Source organism: Plasmodium coatneyi, chromosome 9 (genome assembly GCF_001680005.1).
Source record: "Plasmodium coatneyi strain Hackeri chromosome 9, complete sequence".
NCBI lineage: Eukaryota > Apicomplexa > Aconoidasida > Haemosporida > Plasmodiidae > Plasmodium > Plasmodium coatneyi.
In genome coordinates this window covers 822554-847492 of record NC_033564.1, presented here as the reverse complement: position 1 = coordinate 847492, position 24939 = coordinate 822554, and the positions used below count along the sequence as shown (strand labels likewise).

At 44.9% G+C, this 24939-nt stretch overlaps 7 protein-coding genes across 7 annotated transcripts; 3 read left to right on the top strand and 4 right to left on the bottom strand.

The window, feature by feature from the left end:
- Positions 1-1178: 1178 nt before the first annotated feature.
- Positions 1179-3701, bottom strand: PCOAH_00025150 (Uncharacterized protein; the record flags this gene model as incomplete). The annotated part of the gene is made up of 2 exons (XM_020059320.1): positions 1179-1676; positions 1779-3701. 2 exons carry the CDS (start codon positions 3699-3701, stop codon positions 1179-1181), a joined length of 2421 nt encoding a protein of 806 aa, XP_019914772.1.
- A 3290-nt stretch (positions 3702-6991) lies between these two features.
- On the top strand, positions 6992-9829 carry PCOAH_00025140 (ATPase; the record flags this gene model as incomplete). Its single annotated transcript, XM_020059319.1, has 1 exon — positions 6992-9829. One exon carries the CDS (start codon positions 6992-6994, stop codon positions 9827-9829), a length of 2838 nt encoding a protein of 945 aa, XP_019915116.1.
- Positions 9830-10591: 762 nt separating this feature from the next.
- On the bottom strand, positions 10592-12262 carry PCOAH_00025130 (Uncharacterized protein; the record flags this gene model as incomplete). Its single annotated transcript, XM_020059318.1, has 3 exons — positions 10592-10819; positions 10941-11129; positions 11237-12262. 3 exons carry the CDS (start codon positions 12260-12262, stop codon positions 10592-10594), a joined length of 1443 nt encoding a protein of 480 aa, XP_019915091.1.
- Positions 12263-13269: 1007 nt separating this feature from the next.
- PCOAH_00025120 (Ubiquitin-protein ligase) lies at positions 13270-18573 on the bottom strand (the record flags this gene model as incomplete). The annotated part of the gene is made up of 1 exon (XM_020059317.1): positions 13270-18573. One exon carries the CDS (start codon positions 18571-18573, stop codon positions 13270-13272), a length of 5304 nt encoding a protein of 1767 aa, XP_019914960.1.
- Positions 18574-20612: 2039 nt separating this feature from the next.
- On the top strand, positions 20613-21542 carry PCOAH_00025110 (Uncharacterized protein; the record flags this gene model as incomplete). The annotated part of the gene is made up of 1 exon (XM_020059316.1): positions 20613-21542. One exon carries the CDS (start codon positions 20613-20615, stop codon positions 21540-21542), a length of 930 nt encoding a protein of 309 aa, XP_019914830.1.
- A 786-nt stretch (positions 21543-22328) lies between these two features.
- PCOAH_00025100 (Uncharacterized protein) lies at positions 22329-22914 on the top strand (the record flags this gene model as incomplete). Its single annotated transcript, XM_020059315.1, has 2 exons — positions 22329-22776; positions 22862-22914. The coding sequence occupies 2 exons, from the start codon at positions 22329-22331 to the stop codon at positions 22912-22914; spliced, it is 501 nt and encodes a 166-aa protein (XP_019915178.1).
- A 469-nt stretch (positions 22915-23383) lies between these two features.
- Positions 23384-24897, bottom strand: PCOAH_00025090 (tRNA m(1)G methyltransferase; the record flags this gene model as incomplete). Its single annotated transcript, XM_020059314.1, has 4 exons — positions 23384-23641; positions 23813-23872; positions 24000-24068; positions 24202-24897. The coding sequence occupies 4 exons, from the start codon at positions 24895-24897 to the stop codon at positions 23384-23386; spliced, it is 1083 nt and encodes a 360-aa protein (XP_019914994.1).
- Positions 24898-24939: the final 42 nt, after the last annotated feature.

The following is a 24939-nucleotide window of genomic DNA, read 5'->3' as shown; positions in this document are numbered from 1 at the left end:
ACAATTTCCAACGTCGACATGATAGTCCACAGGTGTTACAGTGGTTTTTCCCTTTGCCATAGGTAGCTTAAGTCGGGTGCATATTTGAGTAGCGCGCTAGGAAGTTTACCCAGCTTCCCGTCTTAGCCTTAAGGACTAAATGGTCGGAACGAGCTCCTCCATGGGGGGACACATCACTCCCAAGAGGTGAAAAAAAGGAAGCAATAGTTATGATAGGAACGGATAAATAATAACAAGACACGGTATACTCCTCCATCTTCGTTCTTCCCTTTTTTCATCTTCCCAAAGTTACAAACGAGGCAGTCCATTTTTTCACGCATCCAGTGGGGGTCATATGCACCCATTTTGGCTTCCTCCCTAGTGGCATTCCATTCACCTGCATGTTGAAGCGTCTGACTGGTGCGTGGTGCTACATGAAGATCGCGCAAAAATTTCTCCCCCTTTTTTCTTTTTTTTTGGTTACTTTTTCGTTTGTTCTATTTTCCAAGTTTGACATTTGTCCTGCGCGAGCGCCACGCCGTTGAGCATGTGTACGCACACCAACTGTACAACTATACAACTGCTACAACTGCTTTGGCGCATTTTAAAGTTTCTTTTTTTTTGTGTTTTAAAAGTGTGTCCTCGAAATAGGGGCACCCCTTTGGATGCACATCAGCTGCCGAAATGGACGACGGTAGAGGTGCGGCAAATATAGCCATACATAAAAGTAACCAGTCTCCAAACGGACATTCGCTTCTACACTACAGACGCAATCAGTCCTTTTCCATCTGCCCAATCGGATGGCGGGAGGAGCGGCCATCAAGGGGTTGTTCTGATTGGCACGCTTTTACCGACATCACTACTCTGGGGGGAGGACATTTGATCAACACCGCTTTGCAGTTCCGTTCCCCCCTTACACTTCTCATAATCGTCGAAGTAAATTAAAAAGGAACCAAAAGGAGGACAACGACGGTGTCGTGCAGAGTAGCACCTACTGGTGGGTTCTGCACAAACAGGTGGAAATTTCAAAGAAGGGGAAAAAAAAAAAAAAAAAAAAGTACAAAAATAAAAAATTAGCCAAAAGGGATGAAACTGTTCACATGACAATGTTCTTAACCTCTTTACAATGAGCTGTTTTTTTTTTTCATTTCCGAGGGGACTATTCATCGCGTCTTTATCCTGGCGCATTGAAACATATGCTATTCATCGTAAGGACCATAACTGTAATTCCCCGTAATGCCGTTACAGAAGTTGTTCAAATTGCCTGAACTGTTCAGGTGATTCATGCCGTTCATTTGGTTCATTTTGTTCACTTGGTTGACATGGTTCATGTGATGCAGGTGGCTCATTTGGCTCATCTGTCGCATGTGGTTGAGGTGGTTCATTTGGTTCGCCTGGCTCAGCTGGCCCATGTGGACTGCCTGGTTTTGATGGTCGAGGTGAGCCACTTGGTTTTGATGGTTTAGGTGAGCCACTTGGTTCTGGTGATTTAAGTGAGATGCTTGGTTCTGGTGATTTAAGTGAGATGCTTGGTTCTGGTGATTTAAGTGAGACGCTTGGTTCTGGTGATTTAAGTGAGACGCTTGGTTCTGGTGGTTTAGGTGAGCCACTTGGTTCTGGTGGTTTAAGTGAGATGCTTGGTTCTGGTGGTTTAGGTGAGCCATTTGGTTCTGGTGGTTTAAGTGAGATGCTTGATTCTGGTGGTTTAGGTGAGCTGCCTGGTTCTGGTGGTTTAGGTGAACCGCCTGATTCTGGTGATTCAGGTGAGTCGCCTGATTCTGGTGGTTTAGATGAGCCACTTGGTTTTGATTGTTTAGGTGAGCCACTTGGTTTTGATTGTTTAGGTGAACCGCCTGGTTCTGGTGGTTCAGGTGAGTGGCCTGATTCTGGTGGTTCAGGTGAGCGGCCTGATTCTGATGGTTCAGGTAAACCGCACTGGTGTGATGATCGAGGTGGGTCGCATAATTGGGGTAATTGGGGTGGCTCACATGGTTCGCGTAGTTCATATAGTCCACCTGGTTGGGGTAGTTCACGTGATTTAGGTGGTTCATGTGGTTGGTTTGGCTCATCTGACCCATTTGGCCCATTTGACCCATTTGACCTATTTGGCCTACCTGACCGATCTGACCGATCTGACCCATGTGGCTCACGTTGTGCACATCGCCCAATCTACCCATGTGCATTTCTTCCATGAGTGCCTCGTCTTCCACTAGGTGCATGTCCCCCAGGTTGCTCTCATTCGTCGCAATCACCCCGTTTGACACACTTTCCGCGTTCTCCATACTGTCCAAATTGGCCATGTTGTCGAAACTAGCCATGTCGTCTAAATTAGCCAAGTTGTCGAAACTACCCATGTTCTCGAAACTAGCCATGTCGTCTAAATTAGCCATGTTGTTTAAATTAGCCATGTCGTCTAATTTAGCCATGTTGTTTAAATTAGCCATGTTGTCTAAACTAGCCACGTTGTCTAAACTAGCCATGTTATCGAAACTAGGCATGTTGTCTAAACTAGCCATGTTGGCGAAGTTGTTGAGGTTGGTGAAGTCGGTGTGGCCGTTGAGGTTGGTGAAGTCGGTGTGGCTGTTGAGGTTGGTGAAGTTGGTGTGGTTGGCCAGGCCGGGCATGTTGACCAGGCCAGGTATGTTCACCAAGTCACTCATGTTAGCCAAGTTGGCCAAGTCAGTGAAGCTATTCAAATTTTCCATGTTTGAGTAGTTACCCATGTGGACCATATTTGCGTCGTTCATGTCGGCGTAGTTTTCCGCTACCCTATGCAGATCCTCCCCTTGGCTTGTATGGTTCAACGCGTTCAGGTTGGTCCTGTGGGCCGCGCTGCTCACATTTACCATGTTGTTCACGTTGTTAAAATTGCCTGAACTGTTCAGGTTGTTCAGGTTGTTCTGATAGTTTTGATAGTTTTGATGGTTCAGGTTGTTCTGATAGTTTTGCTGGTTCCACTGATGATTATTCTGGTGGTTCTGTTGATGGTAGTGCTGATTGTTCTGACTTTCCGGCAGGTTGAAACTTCCCACCCACCCCATGGAGGAGTATGGCGCCGCGTACTGGTTCAGGTAGACACTATTCCTTTTCTCATAAGTACTACCAGAATTGGTATCCATAATTGGCCTCATATTATCATACAGTGAAAGGTAGTTGTTGTTCATGCTAACGTTTGGATAGAGGGCAGTGCTCCCTCTACCAATGAGCAACCCTGTTGTCACTCCGTTCTGTCCCATCCCTTCGGCCTTCAAGAAGGACTCATTCGAATTCATGTCATAGTTGTATAGAGACGTGTTAAAATGGTTGCCCCGCACTTGATTCGTGCGTAGACATGACTTGCTCTGTATGGCCACAAATGCTCGTACTTCTCGGTTCCTTTCAATGTCTTGTTTAATTTTCTGCAATCTTCGCTTAATTATTCGTTCGTACTGCTTCTCGTTCACGTAGATCACTCCGTTGGAGTCACATATGTGGGTTCCAATATAGATGTCTTTACATACGATTTCGCTGTATAGGTCCTCCGGGTTGATCATGTTGCTCAGTTTTTTCACGTTCGTATGACCATTGGTGCTTTCCTTCTTCTGGGCGTTACTTTCGTATGCGCTCTGAGCGTGCAGCGTGTTAAGTCCATTTGGCGTGGGCCCTGTAAGGCACAGGGGTGCCTCGTAATTACTTCCCTTGCCCTTTTCCATGTGTTTGCTGATCAGCTGTTTCTTCTGCATTGTGTCGGGCGGAGGGTCACGTTTGCTCAGTTCGATCAGTTCGCTTAGTTCGTTTAGTTAGCTTAGTTCGTTCAGTTCGATCAGTTCGCTTTGTCTGCCGCCCCCTCCGTTCGGAAGAGAGAACCACCGAAATGTCACCCCCGTCTAACACAGGGAAGTTACGAAAAAAAGAGAACAACCAGGGAGGGTCAAGGGACAAATGGGACACACACTAGGGAACACATCAATAGGGGCCCTGTAACTATTTCTACGCATATAGATGTGAGCAATGGTAGGAAAGGGGTATTATATGCGTGTGGACAAACGGTTAAGTAGGAAGCAGTCACTGATCTGTGTCTCACAGGCGTGGCAGCGTGTACTGGTATGGCCACTACGGAAAGGAGGCCAACTTACGTTTACGTGCGAATCGCGCAGAGTACACGCATAGCACACGCAGAGTGTGTATGTGTGTGTATAGGGCGCAAAACACACACTGAGGGTGAAAAAAAAAAGAAGGGGGGCGTGTCAATTTGGGTGGTGGTGGATGAACTGGGCGAGTTGGGTAGTTCACTGAGGTGAGGGGTTCACTAGGTTGGTAAGTCAAGTGGATCGAATGAGTGGATGGAATTGAAAAGGGGGAAACAAAACAAAGCCAACAAAAATCATGTGGCACAATTTTCCTCAATATGTGTTCATAAGAAACGATAAGGAAGAGAAAAAAGAAAAGAAAAGAACGATATGCATCACATATTTCACCAAACATTTATTTTAATTTTTTTTTTTTTTCCATTGACAAAAAGTACAGTGAAAAAAATGTGGGTGTGAAAGTCAGTGGGACTGAAGATGTGGTCCAGTACCACCTTGGCCAGTCGATTAGAAGGAAATGTAACAACGAGGACGACGGGGGCGATGAGGACGACCAGGACACCTCTGATAAGAGCGTTTCAGTCTTTGCTGGAAAATTAAAAAAAAAAAAAAAAGCTAAGCGCGCGAGAAGTGGAGGCAGACCGGACGTGGGACAAGGAAAAAAAAAAAATGAAAAACAGTCTGCCATTTTGCTAACTTTTCGTTCGCTTTCTGTTCACATTTTTTTCCTTTTGCTCATTTTTTTTTCTCATTTTTTCCCCCCTGTTTTTCCACTGTTTTTCCACTGTTTTTCCACTGTCGTTCCGCTGTTGTTCCATTTGGTTTCCAATTTTTTTCCCGCCTGTTCCACAGCCACTCCCAGTCACACTTTTTTTGGGGTACCCCCCTCCCTCACGCATGCACCATTTCGCAAAAAAAAGGAACCCATATACACATTTGTGCGTACTTACAAATACCTGTATTCATGCAGGGCGGAATGTACCCTTACCCACGTATGCGCAGGTTGACTTGGGTACACTTCCTACAAGGGGTTCCCCCATTCCACCACCATGATTAATTCGCAATGAAGGGTGTAAAAATATTCCTTGGAGAACGCGCTCAGTTCATTTGCAATGCTTTCGCATGTCACGAGGAGGGGAGGGGGAATTTTCCCGCTACGCTTCAGGGGAGTGATGCAAAGTGGGGGGAGCTCACAAGGAAGCCTCTCCCAAATGGAAACCCCGTCGTACAAAATCTTCCCACTGTGCTAGGGACATCACGAAGGGCCCATCCCTAGATGTGCTTTCGCTACGAGTACGTCCGCCTTCCTTCTCCTGGGGGTTCCAAAGAAGGACACATTTTTTTTTTTGCTATCCACCAGTTGTTCCTTCAAGTGGTTCACTTTGTTACGCGCAGGAAAACTGCCCAGGGTAGACAAAATTTGTTCCGTAAAAAAAAAAAAAAAAAAAAGGATGGAGGAAAAAACACACAGGTTACTTGTTCCTCACGTAAGGTAGGTATACGCACGTCTATACATGTACACCTCTTCCTTAGCAATTTTCCCAGTCGTAAATATAACCATCTGTGTGTATATACATATGCCGCTGCCCCACGCTGCGACATGCAAAAGAACCACTTTGATACCCCCCTCTGCTTATGTGTGGACACGGATGTGTTCTGTCATGTAACCGTTGGTGGTACCTTTATCGAGAGACTCTCCCTTGCAGACCACATTCACTTAATATGGATGGAAAAAGAAAAAAAAATTACGAAATGTGAGCAACCTGCGGTGAGAAAACTATGTTCCCCCTAAGGAGGTAAGAAGATAACCCTTCCCAAACATTCCCCCCCTTGGGGACATAGCACGGCGTGTTCTCTGGTCTGTTGCCTAAGGGGGACTTGGGTGTGACCTGTTGTTCCAAAGCTGCACATGCGTAAGATCTGAACGTGCGGTTATAACATACATATAATTGCGTGAAGAAGCACCCGTTTTATCTATGTAAGCTTTGCGCGACCTCTTTTGTAAAAAAAAAAGAACGATTCGCAACAGTTCCTCTGTGTTCGTAGCGGTACGTTGTGCTTCCCTCCTTGTGGGAAAAACAGGAGGGAGATGACGACGCGGAGGCGAAATTGCTTCAGAATTTACAATTGCGGTCGGGGCGCTTACATCACACAGTGTATCTTAGCGCAGCGTCATTTATGCGGCGATGTGATGTGAGCAGAAGTTATATGTTGTGATACGCCTGCTTTTTTTTTTTTTTTTTTTTTTCTCTCTTTTCCTCCGTATGCTTTGCTGGCCTTTCTTTTTCTTCCTCATTTTTTGTCGTTCTCTTCTTGATACTTCTCTTTCTTCTTTTTTCTTCTTCCACTTTTTTTTTCATTCTTTTTTTCCCCTTTTTTCCGTTTTTCTCCCTCTGGCGCTTGACCGAAGGGGGCGCTGAAACATCCCTACATAATACCCAGTGAAAGGTGAAGCACATTGAGCGACTCCTTCTGGCGCATTTGGCAGTTCTCCTCCCTGCGCAAATGCTTTATGGCATCGAGGCTTGCCGTTTCGTGGTAGTCGCACCGTCGTAGCGTATGAAAACGTTGCCAATACCGCCACCTTCACTTCTCCATTTTATGCCCACGGGGCGATCGCAAACTACGGAAGGGATGGACTGAGAAGAAGCTGGGCAAGTATTCTCGTGCGGCTGTTCTGCGTCAGTGCCGCTTCTTTTGCTCCAAAGCACCTGCCTGAGTGGAGTACCTTGCTGGAGGCAACACATTCGAGGGGGGAGCTCTACCAATAGGATAATAACAGGTTGTGTGACAGAACAACAGACGTGGAAATAGAGGGGACAACAGGTACGCACGACAATACAGAAGAAGACTCTGCCAAAATTGTTTACCCGACCCCTGTGTAACCGTATCCCCCCTCAACGATTAACAAGATAAGTAGGCCTAACAATTTTAAGTACTTCATAATGAGCAGGGCGCAGATGCTACTGAAAAGGACGGGGGATATTTACAACAGTGGGATGTTGGGCCGTGGGGGTCTAGTGGAAAATGTCCTATCGTGCAGGAAGTATCTGAGGACGCTTTTAAATGTGCCCCATTTTGGAGGGACCGTGGAGGCAAGCGCTTCAGGAAGCGGCATATTTAGTGGTAACCGAAAAGGGGCCAGACGGTTGTTGCACGTTTTGAAGAAGTATATGAGGATCTGCTGCAGAGAGGGGGGCCTGAAAAAGGAAGAGCTGCCCAAACTGAATGAGGCGGCACGGCGTTTGCTACGGGTAAATGGGTGTGGTCCAGTTTTCACTGACGAAGGGAAGGCCCAGGATAAGCATTTCATGCGGGAAGAGGTTTCCCCACCGCACCATAACGAAGGAAACCTTCCCCGTGTCGATTGGCTGAAGAAAAGCAGCTGGCATAATTCGTTCTTTACGCAGAGTGCATTTTTTCACCCCCTAAGCCCTGAACAATTAGCTATCGGCCTGCAGCAAAACAGAAGGAAGTTCCACCAGATGGTGCAAATGTACCTGTCGAAGGCACCTAAAGGATTCGAAAACTTCGAGAAGACAAATAAGAAGAAGGAGGAAGGGTCATCCCCATCGTCCAATTCGTTCAAACCGGATGAAGAGAAAAACAACAAAAAGTTCGACAACTTTTTTTTTTTCTTTTTCTTCATGCTACTTTTATTCTTTTTCCTCTTCGTGGATTCGAATGGGTTATACAACGAAGTTACACAGAACGACTTTTTCATAAATTACCTATCCAAGGGGTATGTGGAAAAAATTAAGCTGGTCAATAAAGACTACGTGAAGGCATACCTAAACGTTCATGGGATGAGTAAGTACCACCAAAAGTATGTAAGTTTTCGCATAGGTAATAGTGACGCGTTCGAACGAAAGGTGGAACACATCCAAAGGGAAATGAATATACAGAGAGACCAAATAATAGAAGTGCAATACACAAATGAAACGAACGTGTTGAATGAAGTGAAGAGTTACGTGCCGACGATTCTTTTCTTCCTACTGTTCGCCTTTATATTCCAAAAAATAACGCTAAAAAATGTAGCCAATAGTGGCATGGATAGGCTATTTAAAATGAACAAAATGAACCCGATAAATAAACAACAGTTAAAATCGGATGTAAAATTTTCAAGTGTTGCTGGAATGAAGCAAGCGAAGGAAGAAATAATGGAATTTGTTGATTTTTTGAAAGCCCCCTCTAAGTATGAAACGTTAGGGGCAAAGATGCCCAAAGGGGCTCTTCTATGTGGTGCCCCAGGGACAGGAAAAACATTACTAGCCAAAGCTGTAGCAGGGGAAGCTAATGTCCCTTTTTTTAACATAAGTGGTAGTGACTTTATCGAAGTTTTTGTTGGCATAGGACCGTCCAGAGTGAGAGAATTATTTGCTCAAGCGAGAAAACATGCACCGTCCATAATATTTATAGACGAAATAGATGCAGTGGGTAGGAAGAGATCCAAGGGTGGTTTCGCAGGTGGGGGAAATGATGAAAGAGAAAATACGCTAAACCAAATGTTGGTCGAGATGGATGGTTTCCATACATCGAATGATAAGGTAGTAGTTTTAGCAGGTACCAACCGAGTCGATATCCTAGACCCAGCCATTACCCGACCAGGCAGATTCGATAGAATTGTTCACATAAGCAAGCCTGATATTAATGAACGCTCCGAGATCTTTCAAGTGCACTTAAAAAATTTAAAATTGCACCATACATTGGATATAGAAAATATTAGCTACCTTTTAGCTTCTCTAACGCCAGGTTTTGTCGGGGCAGACATTGCCAATGTGGTGAATGAAGGAGCAATCCAATGTGCTAGGAGGTCTAACATGGTTGGTGTTCAGGTGAAAGACTTCGAATCGGCAATAGAAAGAGTTATTGGTGGGTTACCAAAGTCGTCTTCCCTTATCTCCCCACTAGAGAAGAAAATTATTTCCTACCACGAAACGGGACATGCACTTATCGGGTGGCTACTGGAGTATGCGGACCCCGTTTTGAAGGTATCCATTTTACCAAGAAGTAATGGAGCTTTGGGGTACTCACAACACCTTTCAGAAGAAGTTATGCTTTTTTCGAGAGATGCTATTTTGGATAAGGTAGCCGTGATTCTAGGAGGAAGGGCAGCTGAAGAATTATTCATCGGCAAAATTACCACTGGCGCAATTGACGATTTGAATAAAGTCACTCAGTTATCCTATTCGTACGTTTCGCAGTACGGAATGAACAAAGAAATAGGACTTGTTTCTTTTCAGCCCAACTCTTCTAGTGAATATAGCTTTTACAGACCACATTCTGAATGCCTAGCGCACCTCATAGATAACGAAGTACGCTGTCTTATTGAGACGCAATACAACAGAGTGAAGTCCATTTTGCTTAAACATGAGAAACAGGTCCACAAATTAGCTGACCTGCTTTTCCAGAAGGAAACCATCTCCTACCACGACATTGTGCAGTGCATCGGGGAACGCCCCTACCCGGTTAAGTCTACCTATGAGAAGTTCGTAAAGGCCAACCCGTACAAGTTGGTCGGTCCGGGCGGGCCACTTAGTGGCCAGGCAATTAACGTCCAGCAAATTGGCGGTGACGGAATCAGCGGTGATGGTGCACCTGCAACAGGGGTACCTCCCAACGGGGAGGTAAAGGAAGCCACACCCCAGCTGGGTAAATCAGACGAAGCGTTGGCGGAACAGCACATCACCTCGAAAAAGGACCCCCCCGAGGAGGGCGCCGGGGAAAACTCCGATGACGGGAACAAGAACAACAAGGTTTCTCACGTGGGTACCACGCGATGAGGTGAATTTTTTTTTTTTTTTTTTTTGGCACGTTATTACGTGGACAGGCAGCACATCGGTGCCGTCTGTCAGACAATGGGGGTGAAGACACCACCTTGGCGTTTTTGTCCTGCAATTGCATCACCATCGAAGTGGGACGGAGGTACGCCGGCCGCTGGTGGGGAAGCCGTTTCGATGGATTAGTGAGTGATCGGGTGAGGCGTGTCCCCCTCTCAGTTTGTTCCAGCTGCGCCTTGATACACTCCCCGTGGGGGCGCAAATCGGGGGAGCATCATCAACCCCCTCGCCCCCAAAGGAGTACTAACCAAATGGAAGTTATCCAATTATGCACATATCGACACCCCTTTCTTGTATGTTCAGTTTTTTTTTTATTTCTTTTTTTTAAACTCCACATTAATTAGTAACATTAAAAATGATCTTTGTTTGTGCAACGTCGCTTGTAGAGGAGCATACGGAAGGGCACAAATGGCGGTCTTCCCATCGGTGGGGGGCTTTCCCAATTGACAGATGAGCCATCTTCATTAAAACGTATTGTGGTCGCAGGGTGGAAAAAAAAAAAAAAAAAAAAAAAAAAAAAATGGCACAAAAATAAAACAAAAAATAGCACAAAAATAGCACAAAAAGGTAATTTCCTCGCCATAGCGTCTTTTCCAATGTACCAATTTTTTGCACGTCCTCCGTGATGATAAGGACACGCTTCGGTGCACCCCGACTACTGCAGTGTTCCAACTGTTGTGGCCTACGTTGTTGTGTGTGCTTTGCTCAGTGCAGACGGTAGACGTAGGAAGAGGACTGCGTGATGTATCTGACCCACCTGTGGGTGTTGCTCGACTTGTAATTTTCTATAATCCGCAGGTACTTGATTCTGAGCTTAGATAAGTTAAACATGGGTATCTCGAAGAGCATGTAGATGGGTCCGAAGTCCCGCTTGCAGAAGGTGTACCCGGGGCTCAGGGTTATTTTAGACCGTATGCTGTGTTCGCTCTCGCCCTAAGGGGGAAATAATGATGTGACGGAAATGGGTATACATACAGTTTGGTCCCAAGGAGGAGCCTCTCACATGCAATGCACACACTGCAGGTGCATGCACGCATGGTGAAGGGAGACCCACCTTGAACTTCTTTATGGTCCAGAGAAGGCGGTGCTCGTTCGCGATGTACTGCGCAGAGAAGAGGTCTGAGGCGCTGCTCAGGTCCAGGTGCACGTTGGTTATGTGTTTGCAGAGGTTGCAGTTAACGAAGACGTTCGTGCAGGTGTACTGCGCGGGGATGTCCAGCCGGACGCGGATGCAGAGCTCGACCTGCGAATGGGGGGGAAAACAGTCACGTCAGTTAAAAGGAGAAGACACATACGAAAAAGGCATTACCACGGCGTAAGATCCATCGCCTGGTAGTTCTTCCAACGTACCGTGTGGTTCGGTCCGTAGGTGACGCTCGCATAGATGCGGAAGGGCGCCTTAAAATTGTTGTTGATCCGGTAGTTCATGAGGATGCACTCCCCGTCCGGTTGGTAGAGAGAAAGAATCTTGTCCCGTTCGAATTGAGACAAATTAACCAGGTGGTTAAAATTGCAATCGTCGATGATGACGTTATTGGTGTTGTCCGAGTGGAGGTTCTTGATATATAGGTCTTCATTTAGAGCGATCTTAATGTAGGGGTTTCCCTGTAGGTAGGACTTTACTTGAATGACGCCATCCACATAGGAGTAAATAATTTCTCCCTTAAAATTCAGGATGAGGTTAATTTTTTCTACAATGTCGAGGAATATTTCGTTTTTTTTTTCATTCAGTTGGATTGGCTTTTGGGACGCATTGGATGGTAATGTGTTTGAATTTTTCATACTAAAGGTGGAAAGGTTGGAAAGGTTCGCTAGCTTCTTGGTGCTCTTACTAATACTGGTGATGCTATTCCCAACTGTATTTCCCACGGCGGTGGCCACCCCTCCAGCGGTAATACTACCACCACTGGAAGAAGTACCTACACTACTGACACCACCCAGACACACGTCAGACGTTGCACTTATCTCATTATGCACCAAATGGCGAATGCTTTCCGTGTTGCTGTTCTGAATGTACCCATAGTCAATTATCTCATCTACAATTTCGTAGATTAAAATGAAATTCGCTCGAATCACTTCCTCACTTATGTGTCCGCAAAAATCTTTCACTATTTTTACCACCCGGTAGAGGAGCTCCAGGATATAACTTGGCGATGAATTAAACAAGGAGGTAAATACAAAGTAGAGACTGTTGTTTTTTAAGTAGGTGAAGTGAATCCCGTTTAGGTAAAACAACGGGGGGGCATCTCCTCCCTTGTGTAACTTTACGTTTCGAAAAAACATTTCTCCACTTCCTTTCGATACATCCCCTCGGAAGTCCCTATTGATGATAGTATCCCCTCGGGGGGACAGAATATAAAACTGTGACACTACCATCTGCTCGGTGGGGAGTTGGCAAGCGGTCAGCCCTGCAGTGGTGAAGCATCCAATAGCACCTGATTTAGGAGATTTATCTATACGCCCATTTCAAACGGGTATACGGGCGGTACATACACACGCATGTATACGTAAGTGTTACCGATCCGATGTCCCCCCGTAAGTAAAATCAATGCAGCATCAGAACTTGCTCACGTGTGGGTTCGTTTGCTATTCGGGGGAAGGCCCACCTTCCCACCCCCTTTTGGAAAATCACCTTGGCGATCGCTACGTTAGGGCGGGTTCAAAAAAATAGGAAAAAAAAAAAAATATATATAGGAAAAATGTTCCCCCCAAAAAGAAAAAAAAAATTACCAAAAAATTGCCAACGTAGGGGGGGAAGCTACTGGCTGGTCACGCGATGGGCAAAGCGAAGCGCCACGTGCACAATCGAAGAAGCATTATAGCAAAGTTGCATTTCCCCGTAGTGACCAAAATATCTAACCTGATATTCCGCAGTGCGCACCCCCGGAAGGTTCGCCCAGCAAATCGGGCCAATCCATTTTCACTCTAGTTAAAAGCTTATACTATGTGTGAAGCTAATCAGTTGTTCGTTCTCATGAATCTCGCGAGACGGTACAACGGGCAGCGGCGTCAGGATCCACGTCGAAACTGCCAAACCGGGTAACTCCTAAACTACGCAGCCACCCTCCGGTTGTCACTCCACGGGGGGATACTCCCCACACTGCTGCCGTGTCGCCGTTAAAAAAAAAAAAAAAAAAAAAAATTAACGATGAGCGCAACAAAACAAAACGTAACACAATGCAATACAACGTAACGTAATGTAACTCAGTTTGACTCATCAATCATGCGAAACGTATGATCACCATACCTTGGTACAAAAAAAAAAAAAAGGGGGATACACATTTCGCCCCTGGGAAGGGCCCACTCCAGGTGTTCCCCGCAAGGAAAAAGAACCTATATGTGTACACAGCACAATGCACGATTGTACCGCTCGGTTTTCCCCCCTAGCTGAGGTCAAAGCCCTGTGTGCCGCTGATCGCCGTGAGGAGGTTCTTGCGTAGGATCTCCCTAGACGCGTAGTCGGGCAACTTGAGCAGGTTCACGCACGTGGACGCAGTGGGTAGCCTCGTATTATCCCCTACACGAAAGATGCAAAACTTAGGGTACAGTTCCTGGAAGCCAAGCAGAGGGGACCTAGAGCAGCTGGTCACAAACATGAGGAAGAGGCTCTTCTCCTTTGGAGAAAACGTTTTTAAAATATGATATAGGTTTACCACAGTTTGGCTATTTGCAGTGTAGCCCCCACCGTAAACAACGTTCCTTCGTAAATCATCGACGTCGAAACATTTGTCGTTGCCCGAAATGAGAGTCTTCAATTCATGGGCATTAAAAAGTTTAAGCCATCTTGTAGGAATCAAATCGGAGAACCCTCTTAAAAAAGCCTGGGTTTTTTCCCGCACAATTTTTTTAAACTTATGATTTATGTACAGTTTTATGTACTGCTTTTTGTTATGGTCGTTTACTACTATGTTCCTTCCGTTTTCGATCAGGTCGACACATTCCAGGCGCTCCGCTTTGCCATCTCTACTTACACGTGATTGGTTATCTGTTCGTAAACCTGATGGGTGGTCTGTTCGTAAATCTGATGGGTCATTTCTGGCGGCGCCTTCCGGTTCGCCTTCCGGTTCGTCGTCTGATCCTAAGATAACCCCACTGGATGACGGACTTACGTTATGCTCATTTCGACGAAAGTGCATCTGCCCGGTGGGTGAGTCCTCATCGTAGTTGTCATCACGGTGATGATCCGTCGTATTATCTTCAGGTAGATTATCCTCCATACGCACCGGAGAAAGGGAAGAAAGGTTTCGATCCAGGGTATGTATCAATGTGTCCAAATTATCAATGATGCTAAAGAAACTGTTGATGTTGTCCTGATCGGGGGAGATTCCCAGCCGGGTGAAGTGGCTTACGAGATTTCCCCCAGGACCAGCTCTACCCATGTTTGCATCGTTACCTGTACCAGATAGCTGCTTCACCAAAGCATGGAAGTATCTAATGATATCCTCATATTTATTCGTGGGTTCCTCTTCGGGTTTCTTCTTCTCGTAGACGCAAAAGGTAAGTGAGAGATTTTCCACATGAGGGGTATTCTGTATATACAACATACTGTTAAAAACATGCTGGTCAATAAAATATAAATCGTTGATATCAATGTCCTCATCCAAGTCCATATCGTCACAAAGGAGGAAGTTCAAGAAGACTTCGTTAAAAACGGATTCAATGAGTATACGCTCGTAAATAGCCTTCCCAATTGCCTTCCCAGCAAAGCGGTATAGGTTCATATTATCACTTCCATTAAACCTCTTCGGGTAGAGTGTTCCATTGTGTACATATTCGAACAGAGAAAACTTTGAATGGAAAATTTCTCGACATAAAAGTATCATGAATTCTTTAAACAATCCTCCTCCATCTATTCCTGTTTCTTCATTCCCATTCTGGTCAATAAAAGAGATTCTAATGTTTTGCTTTATCTCAGTAGAATCCATCGTGTGAAGCAACATGAATGCGTCTTCCACTATGTGGGTTCTTCTAATTAGGTGATGCTTTACATCTACCAAATTGAACCTACTATCATCACGGATACTCTCCTTGGACTTATTCCTGTTGTTATAGAAAATTAATATACGGTCGTCAAATGGGAGGGTGAATGGAGTAAACCTTAACAGGTAGTTAGCCAATTCGTTTACATGCTTAATATTGTAATTTAGATACGCGTCATTTTTATCTATGAAGAGATGTGATTCTGTGTCGTTGGGACTACTTCCTGTGTTGGTGTTACTCATTTGGTTGGAGCTGCTTCCACTATTATTCTGATCCCCTATAATGTTAAACCGGTTCTTTAACAAATTACTCGTTTCCTTTATTACAAAGAAGTCCTCCTCGAACAGATGCACGTACCCATTCACCTTGTGCAACTTTTTCAAAAGAAGGGGAAGTACATAGTTCAGTCCTCTTCTGTCCCGATTGTATAGGAGGTAGTTTATTAACAAAGAAATAATTGCTGATAAGTCTTCCCCGCCACGGTTGCTGTGTGTGCTGTTTTTGAAGCCACTACTTAGACCACTAGTGTTGCCTATTCCGATCCCGTCATACGTGTCACAGGAAGAGAAGTGCATTTCTCGATTCATCATATGGTGGGCACTTGAGGGGAATTGTTTCCCCATGGAGGAAGGCTCACCTGTGATAAGCAAGTCCAGTGCCTCCAATAGGTCCTCAGCCCTGCAGTTCGGTTGGACTGTTCCACTTGCTTGGAAAAACGCCTCTTCCGTTGCGTCTAGCATAATGGGAATCTCCTCGAAGCAACGCAGGGGTTCACACAAGTCCTCTATTGAGCAGTTTTTTTCACCGTGATGTTCTTCTTCACCCCCCTGATGGGTATCCCCCCCTTCGATCTCCTCTATGGCCCACTCCTCCTTCTGGTTCATCTCCCGTTCATACTGCTCATCCTCATCGTTGTACAAGTCCTCCTCGTTGATCGCTTCGGTGAAGTCCTCCAGTTCGGTGTCCTCTCCACCCATAAGACATTTCTCCTCACAAGCTACCCGATTCACCACCTCGCAGTTAATAGCATACATGGACTTCTTCAGTACCACCCACAGGGACATCAGCAACAACTTGCATACCTTCCTGAACGCCAAGGTGGTCATAAAATTCTTACAAACCTTAAACCCCTGAATGTCAATCAGGTTTACAAACATATTTGCGACGATGTAATAGTGCAGCAAAAAACAGAGGGAGGAAATATATATCGAAACAATGGTGTGATCGAAGTAGGGGAAGGAGGAGAGGTACTTAAAGAACTGGGTGTCGTTTCCTTTACAATTGATATACCAGAGGAGGTACACTTCTCTCACTAGGTAGATGTGCATGTCGTGCTCGATGAGGATTTTTTTCACCTTCAAAAGGATATCGTTGTTTAGAAGGTCTTCCTCACATGACCGCTTGCCCTTTTTTCCCTTTTCCCTGATGAGGTCTTTCAGGCTAAACAGGCGGCTATGTAAAGGGCAGTGTTTCCATGCTGTCTTCTTCATCGGTTGATCCTTTGGGTGAATCCTCATCTGGGGGAGCAACCCGTACGTGGGGCCATTCCAAGGGGTGGCTGCCCCTTCGCCAAAGAGGGATCCTGCTGCGGCGCCCCTCGTGAGGCTTCCACTCCTGGGCATCTCCTCCCCTCTATTGTCACCAAGGGGATTTCCACCAAGCGCTGCTCCCCCCCGATTAATGAATTCATTTCTGCGGCCCTCAATCACGAACGACTCGTTGCTCACATTTTTCACAAACTCGTAATAGTTCCTGTACCGATGGAAGATTCTCCTGTGAATGGTTCTAAAAGGAAGGAGAAAAAACAGCAGCGCATCCAACCTTTTGAACCCCCCCCTCTTACAAATCTGTACTAAAGAGTCGACTACCCCTCTGGTGTAATAAAAACCCATGTGAGAGAACCCTTCATTTTGGTACCGATCATCTGTGTGTACTTCTTTCTTCTTATTTGGAGATGATTGCTCCGATGAGACTTCGTCGAAGGAGACGGATCGTTTTTTCCCCGCTAGGTCCTCCGTTTGGGTGTGGTCCGGGTTGTTACTGCTCCAGAAGGTTCCACTGGGGGGGGAGGTGAAGTCCAACTCTTCATCGGAATGGGCGTCATCATCTCCATCTGTTCTGTCGCCAAGGTCAGTACCCCCCCCTATGCCGACGTTTTCACCCATTTCATTCGTTCCATTTATTTCTTCTCTTCCCCATGCATGCACATTGTACACATACGGGTGATACCTCAGCGACAGGAACAGGTAACATTCCAGCAGGATGTTCAGAACGTTGTCCTGCACCAGCGATTCATTCATGTGAACAAACAGAAGCATATTCTTAAATAAGTTGACCCCGGATATATTCCTCCCATCGAAGGAGGTATGGTTAAACAGATGGTATTTGTCCAAATGGAGGGGTAGGTTCTCATTTGAATACACCAGCTCCTGCATCACGTCTACACCATGTTCTGAATATGTCCTATGAACAATTTTCAACAGCAACAGTTTCATCATCCCAAGTTCGTTCTTCACGTCAACAGGGGTAGAAAAAATGTCGTAAATTGGATATTTGAAAAAAGCTATGTATAAGGAATAGCAATCCTTCAGCTGATCCACACAGATACAAACAAACTGTAGAAGAAAGTTGACTTTTCCTTTTACCTCCTCTACAATTTCTTGCTTTATTTCATGCCCCTTCATCTTCAGAGAGAATAAAAATATATATATAAGATCCGACAAATAAATCAGTAGCTTGGTGGAGCTGCACTTGGCAATCTGCTTCGGTTCATAGGACAGGAGTAACTTCCTAACAACGTTGATAATCCCATCCAACGTTAAAATGATGTAGTTGCTTATTTTGTGAAGTGACTGCAATATGTTTTTGTCGTTCGGGGGGTTACTCTCCAATATTTTCTCTTCCCTGGATTGCATTTCCTTCCCCACGTGGTCACAGAAGGACTTATTCAAAATGAAGTTATAAATGTGGTAAATGTGCAGCATCTGTCCGTTGTCATATCTTTTCTGTTGGGCGTCCACACTGGGGGAAACTCCCCCTCGGTTACGCCTCACACTTCTCTCGGCAGAGTGGTACTCTCCATATATATTTTCGCCATATAAATTGTACCCCCCTAAGAGAATCTCCAAATGGTTAAGTAAAACTTGTATTTCCTTTTTATGTCTGTATAGGAACTTATTGCTAACGTGGATTGCCTCCTTCTTTGAGTGCTCTCCCGGTTTGCTTTCATCCTGTTCGGTTTTCCCCTCCCTAACCAAATGAGGCTCATCGAGTTGCCCCACTTTGCCATACAGCTTCAGCACATCTAGTAGATGTTTCACGGGCGGGTACAAACTCCCAAAGTTCATGCCCTTATAGTAGTAGTGGCAACTCCGACTGGAGTACAAAAAGGTACAGCTCAGTGAAAATTCATAGAGACATATTTGCAAGGCTCTCTCATACACATCCGGTGCTACCAAATTCTGCAACAACATCACGTCACTGATTCTCTTCCCAATCAGGACCTTAATCTCGTTTCTCCTTTTCTCAATACATTTTTTAAAGCTTACATAAGTGCCTATAACATTAAAGGCGTTTTTCCTTCTGGTCAAGTTCAGGTGGATTTCCTTCTCCTTTTTGGCCCTCTCGATGAAGGAGTCCTTGTTGAGGATGACATTTTTCTTTCCGCTCAGATTGATCTTCCTGTTTTTGCTTTCTCCATTAAACATGTTCGTGCGGTTAGCGGGGGAGTGGTTAACACTGTGGAGTGGTTACACGGTTGATGTGGTTACGTGGTTGACGCCGCTGTAACGGGAAACCAGTTCTATACACCCCTCCAAAACGCGGCGGCTTTACAAAACGGGGGAGATGCGCCGATAAAATCAGACGAGGAGGGTGCCTGTCACGTGCGAGGGTCGCAGAGGGGGCGTTTTCTTGTAGGCAGGTACGTGCACGTGTATGTAACGGTGTGCCTATATATCTGCCCATCTATTTACGTACTTATGTGAGAAGGTCCCTGCGCACGTGCCTATGTGTACACCCCACGCAGACGTTGCTATGTACCCTTTCCGCACATGCGTTCTTCACTTGCCCCTTTCACATTCGTCCGTATATGTGCGAACGTGCGGGCAGTGACTTTCAAAGGTTAATAGTAACATAGGACGGTACGCACATACATGTATGATTATATACATGCTCATGCGAAGGCGAATCCATCACCTCGTTGATTTTTTCCCCTCTCATCAGAAAGAAAAAAAAAAAATTAAATAAGCAATGTTATAGCGAGGGGGCAAAAATGAAAATTATTCCATTGTGGAAAGAAAAGTAAAAAGGAAAAACAAAACAAAGCGAAGCGAAGCCAAGCCAAGCCAAGCCAAACGAAGGGCAGCGAACGGAACCGAAGCGAAACAACTTTTTCCCATTGAACCTGGGTACCACAAATTTTTTAAGTACGTACATATATGCACATACGTTATATATACTTCTCGGGGACGGCAAAAAACATGGGGGTACAAAGCTGCAAACATTTCCGCATCGCTTTTTTTTCTTTTTTTTTTCCCCCTATTTCAAGGCAGAAAAATAGTGATTAAACGAAGATGTAATTTTTTATTCTTTGGCGAAATTTTCCTTTCAGCATCCTAATGTCATATAAGGGAAAAAAAAAAAAAAAAAAAAAAAAAAAGGCAGCTGATCTTGTACATGACATCAGGTTAGAGATCCGGCTTTACCACCTTTTTTCTTCATTAGCTTTAACTGAAGTGCGCAGTTAAACTTAAGATAGTTTGACCGAGAGGTGGCAAAGCCGGATGCAGGAATGGACTAAAAGTGAGTACCACATATGTACCGCGGACGTAGCTCATTTGTGCTAATCGTGCGCAGTGTACCCCTTTGCCGCTTGTGGTACAATATATCCCCTCGCGCCCGCTTGAAGCCTTGGCCGTTTCGCCAACTTTAAGAGGTACACCCGTCCCTCTCTCTGCACAGATGCATGCTACGCAAAACCGTACGCCTAACCCCCCACCCACCTCTGTATGCCAGTGATTATGCATATGCGTACACGCTTGTTACGTAGATATCCGTGATTACACAGTGCGCACATTTGCACTACTCCATTGTGTACATTTCGACGCGTGGTCCAAACTTTTTTTGGAGGAAGAAACGTACATATAAGAATGCACGTGTTTTATTTTTTACAAACGCCATTAAAAGAACAGAAGCGTATGCATGGAACATTAAAGGAAAAGTGCTTCAGGGAACCGCAGCGTCGTGGCGAGCTCGTGCCGTCAATATAACGATTACGATATCTACATCAACGACGACGGTCCTAGCGTCAGTGTCAACTTGGACGTAAACGCCAATTTTAAGCCCTACGCGCTGCACGCCAACCCTCAGGCAACCGCTAAATCAGTCGCTTATTGCTGAAATGGGTGACACGTTTGACGTTTTGGTGTGGCCGCAAGCACATCCACGTGGAGCAATTATTGGGGCAAAATTACACCATTGTAAAGTTGATGCCTCTATTTTGTGTGTTTCGCATTTGTATTCGTTTTTTACCTGAACAGGCAATATATTTTTTTTTTTTTTTTTTGCAAATGTGCAGGTAAATTGAAAGGAAAACGCATAAATGCAAGTGTAGCTAGCTGTTTTTTTTTTTTTTCCAGCTAGCCAAAATAGTGTTCACATTTATATGCAAACATACATATAGGTTAACAACTTATATGTTCCTACTTGTAAGTTACGTATATTTTTATGCCCCGCTGCCGCGAAAATGGCCGAGCATCTGGCACGGATCATCGGAACGGAAGAGGACAGAGTTAACTGTCCCTTCTTTTGGAAAATAGGCGCATGCCGCCATGGCGATCAATGTAGTCGAAGCCACTACAAGCCAAACAGTGCCCAAACGTTAGTAATCCGTCACATGTACGACAACCCCCCAATGGCCGTTGCAATTGCAGAAGGGCAGATGGTGGAGGATGAAGTGTTGGACAAAGCAGCGGACCATTTTGAAGAATTCTACGAAGAAGTCTTTGAGGAATTAATGAAGTATGGCGAAATTGAAGATATGGTTGTATGTGACAATATAGGTGATCACATCATAGGAAATGTGTACATAAAATACACACACGAGGATTATGCGGAAAAGGCTGTGAAAGAGTTAAATGGGAGATTCTATGCGGGAAGGCCGTTACAAATTGAGTATACCCCTGTGACAGATTTCAGGGAGGCAAGGTGCAGGCAGTTTGTCGATGGTCAATGCCGAAGAGGTGGGTACTGCAACTTTATGCATATTAAACATGTACCCAGATCTGTTAAGCGAAAGCTATACAAACGAATGTATAAAAAATTTCCAGAATATAAGAAAAGGAGGAAAACGAAAGATGGCTCGGAGGACGGACATTACGACAGTCATAGGGATAGAGGTAGTAGGGACAAACATAGGCGTGATAAATACGGGGACAGTTACCACTCTTCTAGACGCAGGAATAGGAGTAGAAGTCGGAGCAGGAACCGTGATGATCCCGATGGGGACAGCGACGGTGCCAGTAGACGACATAAACATCCTAGGAGAGAAAATAGTGCCGAGCGAAGGGAAAAAATTGAGAGGTGGAATAAGGAGCGAGAAATGAAGAATATGCAAAAGGATGGTGATGAGCAGGATGCTTGCCAGGAGGATAAGGTGGGGAACGTGGAAGAGTAACAGCGGGGTGACGGCGCAGGCCAGTCATAGGAGAAAAAAAGGAGGCCTGAAAATGTGAAGCAAAAACAGCTTAGCACAGCCGAATTAACTGTTAACATATATATATGTTATATTTTTTTTTTTTTTTTTTTTTTTTTGTATTAAAGACCTTGTACATTTCCCGGAAGGAACTCCACAACAGTATGTTTCGTTTGTTTTTAATTTAAAAAAAATTTTTTAACCCAAAAAATGCAACTTTTTGGTCTTAAAAGTTCATTTCTTTGGTCTTAGCGAAATGGACCAACGGATGAGTAGGCGCTTCTTCTGGGATGGTATCGCGCGAGGGGCTGGTCCGTTAAAGGATTTCTTCCAAATTCATTCAGCTTTTATCGCCAGTGGGGGATGGTAGGTACGTTTTTTTGTTGCCCAATCTTGTTCAACGTGAGTGCCTTTTCCCACACTTCGCGCAACCCAAGTTGGTTCTCCACTCGGAAAGTGCCGCAGATACGGAAAAGGCTTTTCACGCAGTTCTAAGGATACTACGTAGTAACCAAGAATTGGGGAAAAAAAAAAAAAAAAAAAAAAAACGCACTCTTCGTGATACGCGTTTAAGCATACATATACGTTTTTATTATTTTAAAAAAAAAAAGGGGGAAATAAAAAAAGCATCCCCATATGTTAGTACATAGCCATAAAAACGAAACACTCCGCAACGGAATTCCCTTCTTCACGATGTTGCAAAATGTTGTGAGGGATAGAGTAACGCTTGTCGCATGATTGTATTTAAAAAAAAAAAAAAATAGCCAAATGGGAGATAACGAAAATAAGGAGAAGAGGACCCCCGCTTCGACCCCAAACGAAGAAGATGGAGACAAAACGAACAAACAGTGTGAAAATGCCCCAAATGGGGAAAATTCTGGAGACGCCAAAAATTTGAGTAACTCCAACAGCTCGCGAAAGAGGAAAGCGAAAAAAAATAAGCACGGGGCAAGCGACTCAAGCGGGAAGATGAAGGAACAGAAGGAAGCGAAAGCAAACATCGAGGACATCTTCAGTAACCTGAAGGCCAAGGAGAAGAAAGCTACAAAAGCCAGCAGCGAGACGAGGCCTATTAAAAAAAACTCGGAAAAAAGCGGCCTCAACGGCGGTCCGGTGAAGAAGAAGGCAAAACGGTGTGTCTCCAAGGGGCCGATCACCGAGCGCGCGCGCACGCCGGATGGGTTGCCCATTTATTCTATGGAGGAGCTCAAGATGGGTAAGTTTCGCTTTACTTGCTTCGACTTACTACTTCGACTTACTGCTTCACCACACTTAACACAATGCCGATTCCCTTTTTGCAGGCCAAGGAGGATACACGAAAGACTGCCCATTCGAATGCAACTGCTGCTTTTAGGTTTTTCCAGGGGGGGATATATTCCCAATCCAGGCCATACTTTTTGGAGGGGAGAGGGTAACACAAAACTAGCTAGCTATCATGTGAAGAATAAAAATGACCTCAAACGAAAAAGCATATTCGACCATTTGGATCAATCCTATAGGCTGATATGGTTGCAATTGTGAAAAACGGACAGCTCCGAAAAAATGGGAGTTTCCTCCTTTCGTTTGATCCATTGCGGGTACGTACGCTATTTTTGGCGACCCTTGGTGGGTAGAAACCGTTGTTTTTGTGATTGACCCCGTGTTTGTCGGGTATTCCAGTTGGCAGGAGACTCCCCAAATAGCGTGGGCAATAGACCTACGGTGAAACGTTGGATGTGTGCTCTCCCCGTAGGGAGAACAACTAACCATTTGACTTACCCTCTGACGTATGTATGCACGTATGTGTGTATGTTTTTTCCATCACCCATCGTGCCTTCATATATTCATAACGGATCCGGGTGGACGTACTTCTTTTCGTTATCCTCCAAATACGGTTCATCCGTTTTTTTCCCGTCATCCGCGTCTGCTTGTTCATCTTTGTGTCCCTCTGTTGAGGCGCCGTTACAGAAGCAGAGCACTTTTTTTTGTGGCACACACTCTTTGAAAACCTTCATCCAGTTTTTGTTTTTTAAAAAACTGATTAAAATTTCCACCACAGTGTTAACGTTCAGTACGTTGCTTTTTTTTTTCTTAAAATATTTCTGCATGATTGGGAGGGGAAAAAAATGGAATTATGAGGAGTGGAATGTCAAAGTGAGAATGCAGTATGGTTATACCGTCCAGCTAGCTACATGGAGCAGCTGAGGGTGAATAAAATTTTTTTTTTTTTTTTTTTTTTTTTTTAAATGCCATTTTTTTGTTCAGATATGTACCTCCATGGGTAACTTCTTCGTCACTAAGTTGTGCAGGGACGCCTGGGAGAAGGACAGATTCTGAGGAGGTGCGAGGGGAAGAACAAAAAGGGTGTGTCAACAAATGTTTCACTCATACGTGCATGTGGCGTATCGCGAATGCATCCCCTCAAACGAGGGATATCGCTTCTCCGATTTGAACAATCACCTTGGAAACGCTCCGATCAACCAGCGCAGAAATGATGTAAACCTCGTCGTCTCGAACTTCGGTCAGTTCCTACAGGGGGGGGGGGAGCAGGTTTTATTTGTTTGCACTGCATTGGATTCGTTTGGATTGGTTTCGTTGTGATCGGTCCTGTGTAGCAGACGCAGTGCAGAGAAGACAACGGCTTAACCGCTGCACTGCTCACCTCCTGCGCGTCGGGGGATAAAACGACAATCTTCTCCCTCGGGAACAAATCCCAGTAGTCCTCTGAGTGAATGTGAACACGCCACTTCCCCAATGAATACTTCTCTCTGAGCTGTGTGTAGAATTCGTCGTTGCTGGTTAAGCTAGTAAAATGGAACTGCACAGGCAACTGCTCCTTGATCATGTAGTGGTAACCCAGAAAAACCTGCTTGGCTAAACTGGACACTTCCTTCTCTCCCATTTGGTTTAAAAAACTACAGTTGTAGCAGATTTTATACCCCTCATTGTATGCCTTCATTAGAAATTCTTGCCTCTTTTTTTTTTTCTCTTCCTGTAAAGCTCTCCTTTCGGCTAGAAACTGTATCCTCTCACTAGAATTCATACCATTTAATTTTTTCAATAGATCATTTTTTTTCTTTTCTTTTCTTTTTTTTTTTTCTTCTGGTCTATTCTTCTTCCTCTTTTCCTTTAGGTATTCTCTTTTTTGTTTTTTTTTTTCCTTTTTCGTTTTTTTGTTTCCCCTGCTGTTTACTCTGTCCACGTCATTTTGGTCCACCACGTTGGCGAGGCTGGCAAGGAAACTGCTCGCCTCATCGAGGTCCTCCCTTGAGTTTTCCACATGACCTTCCGCTTTTCCTTTGGCTGAATTTTCCGCAGCTTCCCCCTCAGGTTGGTCTCCCCCTTCTGCGCTACCCATTTTTTGGGTAACACCCCCCTTTTGTGAGATAGCTTCTACGTA